Here is an 8251-nt window from a genome sequence, read left to right as displayed (position 1 = left end):
CTTTTACCATAAAAACAACTTTACCATGGTACTTTTTAGTTAGTGTCCATACCTTTTACCAAACAACTTTACCATGGTACTTTTTATTAGTTAGTGTCCATAGTTTTACCATAAATATACCTTTACCATGGTACTTTTTAGTTAGTGTCCATACCTTTACCATAAAAACAACTTTACCATGGTACTTTTTATTAGTTAGTGTCCATAGTTTTACCATAAATATACCTTTACCATGGTACTTTTTAGTTAGCTTTACCATATTTACCATAAAAACAACTTTACCATGGTACTTTTTATTAGTTAGTGTCCATAGCTTTACCCCTTTACCATCTTTACCATGGTACTTTTTAGTTTGTACCTATACCTTTTACCACAAAACAACTACCATGGTACTTTTTTAGTGTCCATACCTTTTACCATAAAAACAACTTTACCATGGTACTTTTTATTAGTTAGTGTCCATACCTTTTACCAAACAACTTTACCATGGTACTTTTTATTAGTTAGCGTCCATAGTTTACCATAAATATACCTTTACCATGGTACTTTTTAGTTTGTACCTATACCTTTTACCACAAAACAACTACCATGGTACTTTTTAGTTAGTGTTCATACCTTTACCATAAAAACAACTTTACCATGGTACTTTTTATTAGTTATCGTCCATAGGTTTACCATATATATATAATTACCATGGACATTTTTAGTTTGTACCTATACCTTTTACCATAAAAACAACTACCATGGTACTTTTTAGTTAGTTGTCCATACCTTTTACCAAACAACTTTACCATGGTACTTTTTAGTTTGTACCTATACCTTTTACCACAAAACAACTACCATGGTACTTTTTTAGTGTCCATACCTTTTACCATAAAAACAACTTTACCATGGTACTTTTTATTAGTTAGCGTCCAAAGCTTTACCATAAATATACGTTTCCCATGATAGTTTTTGGCTCGTGTGCGTGTGGAGCAGCGTTTACCCTCGGTGTGCAGACTCCCGCAGCCGCAGGACAGTGTGGGCAGAGCCCGTGTCGCTGTGAGCAGCCTCGGCCTAGAGCCGGACGCCGCTCCGCCGGCCCGAATCAGTTTTCTAAAGTGTTTTTGAAAAATCACATACCCTGCCTTTAATATGCATATAAAATATAAGGAGATATTTGTTTCAATTTTATTTTGTGTTTGACTGTTAAAACTTTTTTACTTCAATTTACTAAAATCTTTAGTAAATTGGGTAAATTAAAAATACAGTGGTTAAATTTAAACCCTTTTTCTACTGCTCATTGTTTAAGAAAGGTTATAAAAAAAAGTCAATAATTATCGATACCGAACGATATGAAACATTATATCGTGATAATTTTTTTAACTATATCGCCCAGCCCTGCTTTTACCATAAAAACAACTTTACCATGGTACTTTTTAGTTAGTGTCCATACCTTTTACCAAACAACTTTACCATGGTACTTTTTATTAGTTAGCGTCCATACCTTTACCATAAATATACCTTTACCATGGTACTTTTTAGTTAGTGTCCATACCTTTTACCACAAAACAACTACCATGGTACTTTTTTAGTGTCCATACCTTTTACCATAAAAACAACTTTACCATGGTACTTTTTATTAGTTAGCGTCCATAGTTTACCATAAATATACCTTTACCATGGTACTTTTTAGTTAGTGTCCATACCTTTACCATAAAAACAACTTTACCATGGTACTTTTTAGTTAGTGTCCATACCTTTACCATAAAAACAACTTTACCATGGTACTTTTTAGTTAGTGTCCATACCTTTACCATAAAAACAACTTTACCATGGTACTTTTTATTAGTTAGTGTCCATAGCTTTACCATAAATATGCCTTTACCATGGTACTTTTTAGTTTGTACCTATACCTTTTACCACAAAACAACTACCATGGTACTTTTTTAGTGTCCATACCTTTTACCATAAAAACAACTTTACCATGGTACTTTTTATTAGTTAGTGTCCATAGTTTTACCATAAATATACCTTTACCATGGTACTTTTTAGTTTGTACCTATACCTTTTACCACAAAACAACTACCATGGTACTTTTTTAGTGTCCATACCTTTTACCATAAAAACAACTTTACCATGGTACTTTTTATTAGTTAGTGTCCATAGCTTTACCATAAATATGCCTTTACCATGGTACTTTTTAGTTAGTGTCCATACCTTTTACCATAAAAACAACTTTACCATGGTACTTTTTATTAGTTAGCGTCCATAGCTTTACCATAAATATACGTTTCCCGTGGTAGTTTTTGGCTCGTGTGCGTGTGGAGCAGCGTTTACCCTCGGTGTGCAGACTCCCGCAGCCGCAGGACAGTGTGGGCAGAGCCCGTGTCGCTGTGAGAAGCCTCGGCCTGGAGCCGGACGCCGCTCCGCTGCTGCTGAGGCTCCAGAGGGACCTGCTGAAGGTTCTGCTGCGGGGTGGCGCGGGTCTGACGGCGGGAGCGGAGCTGCTGATGGACAGCCGGGCTGCGAGCTGAACCGCGCGGCTCACAGACTTCAGCATGACGGCGATCGTGTTCGGTTGAGCTCAGAGCTGCTGAACGCGGATCACACTGACTGACACACGTGGGGAAGGACACCGTGACCTCAGCACTCTACACCGGAAGCGTTCGGAAGCGGAAATGAGATAAAAGTCCTGCACGCTGTCAACAACATAAACACGTGGCTTCAGTAACTTCAAGCTGATTACAAATCGTTTTATTCTGTTTGTTTGCTTGTTGATCTTCTAGATCCGTTATGCAGCTTTGTGGAGTTTGTAGCGAACATGTTCCTAAATACAGATGTCCAGCCTGCAGAATCAGATAGTAAGTCATTCATTCATGTTCGATAACTGCCAGTTTATACCATAAATAGGTTTATCAGCTCACTTTTGCTTTTGGGACAAATCCTGATCAAATAAATAGCACCTTCCTTTCCCTTCTAGTTGTTCAGTGAGTTGCTTTAAAAGACACAAAGATGATGGTAAGTCTCTACTAAAGCTAATATTCTATTGACAGTTATTTTGATTACATTTACATTTATGCTTTTATCCAAAGCGGCATACATTGCTTTCAATATTTATACTGAATCAGTTCATGCATTTCCTGGGAATCAAACCCATTAAGTTTTCTACTTAAAAGTTGCATCATCATCATTATTATTATTGTTATTATTATTAATTTAATATTTTTATTGGTTGCATTATTTAATGTATTATTATTATTATTGTATTAATGTAATTATTATTGGTATAACTTTATAATTCTTATTCTTATTATATTACTATTATTACTAACTTATATAATTTGTTTTAATACAATTATTTATAGTATGTATTATTATTATTTTTAATTATAATTATTTTTACTGATTACATTATATTTTATTATTATTATTTACTGATATTAATTTATTTGTTTATTGTATTTATATTTAATTAAATAGTATTATACTAATTATTATTGGTATTCATTCAATTCTATTTTATTATTACTAATATAAATATCATTATTATTTGTATTATTATAACTGTTATTAGTAGTAGTAGTAATACAATTGTTGTTATTGTTACTATTATTTGTTATTTTGTACCTTAAACTACCAGACTGCCCTGAGCACAAAGTCAAAAATCAGTCCAAACCAAACTCTTGAAGTCATTATTTCTCTTTCCTCTGATAGATTCATGTCATCCAGTTAAAGAATCAGATTCAGCCTCCAGCAGCTCAACAGCAGTGAGCAGCGGTGAGTAAATTATCATCAATAATAGATGCTTTATGGGCGATCAAGAGAACTTTTCTGCCTGCTTTTGATGATGATTTTGAACAAAAAAGTTCTATAAAGTTCAATAAATGTGTGTGATTTCAGCTGCACAGCCGTGGACTGTCGAGGATGTTCTTGATGAAGACAGTCACACTGACAAAGTGCCATTACAGAAACTTCAGCAGCTCGGTATGAAATGATAAACACCCTGTTCACATGATCTTTAATGCTGTTTTTATGAGATCAGTTGCAGATGGTTTTCATTCACACAGCTGATTCAGAGGCGTTGAAGGGTCTGTTGAGGAATCCTCATCTCCGCCGGTTAATGATGTCCGTGGACTCGGCTGAAGATAAAGCCAAAGCCACGAAAGACGCCATGCAGGAGCCGCTGTTCGTGGAGTTCGCTGATCAGTGCTTAAAAATTATTGAACCGACAGAAGCAGAGCATGACAATGATGAATTCTGATTGGATCGAACTGTCACATAAGTTTTCACACAAATGTTAATGCAATCATGTAAAATGTTGTACTAAACCAAGGTCTTTTGAATGCCAACAATGTCTTAAAGGAATAGCTCACCCCAAAATGTTCAGAAATTTGTCATTGCATCACTTGTTCACCAATGGATGCTCTGCAGTGAATGGGTGCCGTCAGAATGAGAGTCCAGTGAAAAAGTGGTCTGGTCTGAATCAGGAGTGAAATCTGCACAGATCAAGCACTGTTTACAAGCGAAAAGTCCAAAACAGTTTGATGTGAGAGACAACAGGAGATGAACATTTTCACTGAAGGCAGCGTTATTATGGATTATGGACTCATATTTTAGCCGGAAGCAACGGTTTGAAGTTAAAAACATCTTAATGATGCATTTGTTTCTTACAAACATGCAGCCTTTGGCTTTTCAAGACATTAACTGATGGACTGGAGTGGTGTGGATTACTTGTGGATTATTGTTTTGTTTTTATCAGCTGTTTGGACTCTCATTCTGACGGCACCCATTCACTGCAGAGGATCCATTGCTGGGAAGCTACATTTCTCCAAATCTGTTCTGACAAAGAAACAAACTCATCTACATCTTGGATGGCCTGAGGGTGAGTACATTTTTCATTTTGGGGTGAACTATTCCTTTAAGAGACTATCTGCGGCGTAATTCCAGCATTTGCACAACTTGTTCTTCAGAGGTTTAAACAACATATACTAAGAAACATGTTTTGTCATTGATGGACCTTGCGGAGGCTTTTAGACTTTAGAGAATTTAGACTTCTATCTGACAAATAAACCTGTACGATAAAATAGCTGTCAAGCTTCGTAGCATTTAGTATTCTGAAAAATTGTTGTTGAATATTCATGTTTTCTCAACATTACTGAGCTTTTGTGTCTCAATACAGCAGTCAGTAATTAATTACATGCATTTTATAATGAATTTTCCAGACTACAGATCGAGTAAAAAGAAATCAAAAACAGAACAAGTCTGAAATTATCTTTATTGGCATTATCGAAGTCTGATTGGTTTGTTAAAGAAGTACTATGTGTTGTACTAGAAAACCTGTTTTCTAGTCACGTTTTGCCGATTAACGCCCTGAGAGTATAAATATACAGAGATATAGATTATTTTTGGTCATAAATACAGTTTGCACATGCAATTCAGTGTTTCATAACCAAAAACTCCTGATTTACGGAGGAATGTTGTGTTGTGCTTTTGAGCAGTTGGTGTTTAAAAATACATTTCGGTCTAAAACAGCAAAAAGTATTCTGAAAAAATGAAGAACTAGAGATACATATGCAAACAGTATTTTAATTCAGTTTGCTTTGGTAAGTAAGCAATGCAGAAACCATGGCTTTTCCCAGTATTTACCATGTAGTGTTTCATGTCTTACATTGTGCAATGAATAAAATTTAAAAAAGATGACAAGAAAAGTGTACAAAACTTGTACTAATATAGTCTTTATGAATACTATACTCTCCAGTATCTCCCTCAATTATCATTATAACTTACTAATATCATTATAGCATCACAATGTTTTAAAGCCTGTTATATTTTATCAATTTGTACACTGATATTAATGGAAATCAAATGCAAGGTTTTGGAAATACACGATTTGGTATATTTAGCAGCATATTATGAATAAATTCAGACCAAAAACTAAAATCTTATCTACAAATATCATTTTCAAGCTGTGCAAGAAACACGATTTTAATCATGACAGATCATGCTAGAATAAAATGGAAGCTTTGTTGTATAAAGTAATAGTTTTTAAAAACTCTACAGTATTTACTGATTGAACGCACAGCAGAATTAAAGGCACTTGTGCTTCACGCTGAAACCTGAGAAAGTAAATACAACTAAACACTGAATTGCACTAACAATAAGGCAGCTAAATGTTTAATATCACTTAATGTAGTGTATTTCAAAGGTGCACTGATTGCATGAAAGCTTTTAACAGCATGAGATCTCAGGGCCTCTCCAGCAGGATCTGGTTGAATCCGGTCACCACGTCTGTCTTGTGCACTGGGTGCATGTCAGCGTACAGCAGCGGAGATCTCTGAAGATGCACCTTAATGGAGCCCTGTCAAAAACATAGAGTTACATAGCAGTTAAAGCAATATTTAAAAATATACAATAATCTCACATCAAAATGTGTCAGGGTTATTATCGTTAACTAAAACCTTTTTGTTAATGTTTATTTGACACATTATTACAAACTTTTTGTACTTTATTTTTATTTTGTATTTTATTATATCTTTATTTTGTACTGTACTGCCTTGGAAACTAGCTGAAATAAAATGTTTAACTTGAAGTACTAAAATAAAGTAAACAAACTAAAATTAATAAATAAAAATTTATAAAAAATTTACAGATATATTTAAAAACTAAAAACTAATAAAAATGACAAAAACATAAAAGACAATGACTAAAACTTTAACCAAAATTAAACTGAAAACATAAAAGTTAAAATTAAAAAAAAATCTAATTCAAAATATTAACAAAAACTATAGAGTATATCAACACTAAAATAACACAGCTCTGACTAAAATTGATTTACAAAGTGTTATTGTCAACTAAAACTAATATATATTTTTAAACTATTCATAAAGTAATAAAGATAAAAAATAAAGATAAAATAAAAAAATCTAATGAAAATGACAAAAATGACAAAAGCGCATTACAAAATTACCAAAAATAAAATTAAATACAATAGTATATAAATATTACTGTTTACAAAATTTCATAATACATGTCCCTTGCACTTATTCACCAAGAAAAAAAATCCACATTAAAATGTAACAACTTGATCTACCTCAGAGTAAAGATCTATTTAAAATATTTTAAGTAATAAAGCTCAAATAAAATATAAATATTAGATGAACAACAAACTTAAAACTAAGAAATGTTACCTTGGCAACTAACTGAAATTAATAAGTTTAAATTGAAGAACTAAAAGCGCATAACAAAATGATTTAAACTTGAAAACTCAAATTAAAATGAAAACTTGAAATAGAAAAATAAAACCCAATTCAAAATATTAATAAATACAATAGTATATAAATAATACTAAAATAATTGACAGCATGTCATAGACATGAGTGTAAGCTGTATTCATCCTGGAATCATTCAAGGTCACACAGAACTAAACAAAGCGCAGTTAACCCGTATGTTTGAAGCGTCTCTTACCCGTGGCTGAGCTCTGATAGACGCCACACCCTGGTCAAACTGGTTGGTCTTTACTTTGTATTCACCGTTTCTGAATGGGATCTTCAGACAGGCCATCATAGACATGATCCGCTGGAAACCCGTGGCTGTCAGAGAGACAGTGATGCTGGGAGCAGAGGCCATGGCCAGACCGATGGGCCAACCTCTGACCATCACAGGCTCCTGGATGCTGGAGAGCTGCACAGAGCCTCTCTCCTTCAGCAGACGGTCCAGCTTCGGCAACACGGATGATGCTTCATTCTCTATGAAATCCTCAGCATCATCCAGCTCTGCCTCAGCTAATGCATCCATCCACACCTATCGAGGAGGAATGCAGAAAGATAAGAACACGGCACAAAACACACATAACTGAAGCTAAATCTACACTTAAAGTCAGCATGAAACTGCGTTCAGAACATAGACTGTATTAAAAACATGGACATAGTGTCCGTGACGTCATCCGTAGGTTTCCGAAGAGCGTTTTTGAAGCCTAAAGTAGGTGGAGCCGGCAGTCGCCATCTTGGCAATGCGTCACTCCCGGATAATCGAAAATGGGCAAAGAGGCGGGAGCTGGTTGTTGAAACCACGCCCACCTAGCTCGACGGTGGTGACAGCAGCGGCAATCCACCTGTCACTCAAGTGGCCACGCCCTTATTTATGCGGAACTTTAAGGCTTAATATAATTTAAACGGATGAGTTATAAAAAAATTCACCCCCCTCACAGTTGTCATGAAGGGCAAAATTAGCTATATAGACCAAAACCACTTTTTGTACCAGACTGTAAACA

The 8251-nt window shown here is 34.7% G+C and overlaps 3 protein-coding genes across 4 annotated transcripts in view; 1 reads left to right on the top strand and 2 right to left on the bottom strand.

Moving 5' to 3' along the window:
• The window catches only part of c1qbp (complement component 1, q subcomponent binding protein), an 8225-nt gene extending 5589 nt beyond the window's left edge, over positions 1 to 2636 (bottom strand). Inside the window, exons 1-2 of one of the 2 annotated variants that reach the window (XM_016546294.1) lie at positions 2391 to 2636; positions 986 to 1056 (exon numbers count right to left, since the gene is read on the bottom strand). In XM_016546294.1, the coding sequence (XP_016401780.1) occupies positions 986 to 1056; positions 2391 to 2542 (223 nt within the window). In that variant the 5' untranslated portion in view covers positions 2543 to 2636. Of the gene's footprint in view, positions 1 to 985; positions 1057 to 2319 lie in introns of both variants that reach the window. The other variant, XM_016546293.1, reaches the window with a different exon arrangement.
• A 67-nt stretch (positions 2637 to 2703) lies between these two features.
• On the top strand, positions 2704 to 4358 carry LOC107734361 (zinc finger HIT domain-containing protein 3-like). The gene is made up of 5 exons (XM_016546296.1): positions 2704 to 2843; positions 2963 to 3000; positions 3697 to 3759; positions 3883 to 3966; positions 4050 to 4358. The coding sequence occupies exons 1-5, from the start codon at positions 2776 to 2778 to the stop codon at positions 4241 to 4243; spliced, it is 447 nt and encodes a 148-aa protein (XP_016401782.1). The 5' UTR covers positions 2704 to 2775; the 3' UTR covers positions 4244 to 4358.
• A 488-nt stretch (positions 4359 to 4846) lies between these two features.
• LOC107734362 (unconventional myosin-XIX-like) overlaps positions 4847 to 8251 on the bottom strand; it is a 24643-nt gene continuing 21238 nt past the window's right edge. The window contains 2 exon segments of the mRNA XM_016546297.1: positions 4847 to 6340; positions 7447 to 7782. Coding sequence (XP_016401783.1) covers positions 6227 to 6340; positions 7447 to 7782 — 450 coding nt within the window. The 3' untranslated portion in view covers positions 4847 to 6226.

This window comes from Sinocyclocheilus rhinocerous, unplaced genomic scaffold (assembly GCF_001515625.1).
Source record: "Sinocyclocheilus rhinocerous isolate Xijiao unplaced genomic scaffold, SAMN03320098_v1.1 scaffold370, whole genome shotgun sequence".
NCBI classification, from domain to species: Eukaryota; Metazoa; Chordata; class Actinopteri; order Cypriniformes; family Cyprinidae; genus Sinocyclocheilus; species Sinocyclocheilus rhinocerous.
This window is presented reverse-complemented; position numbering and strand designations above follow the sequence as displayed.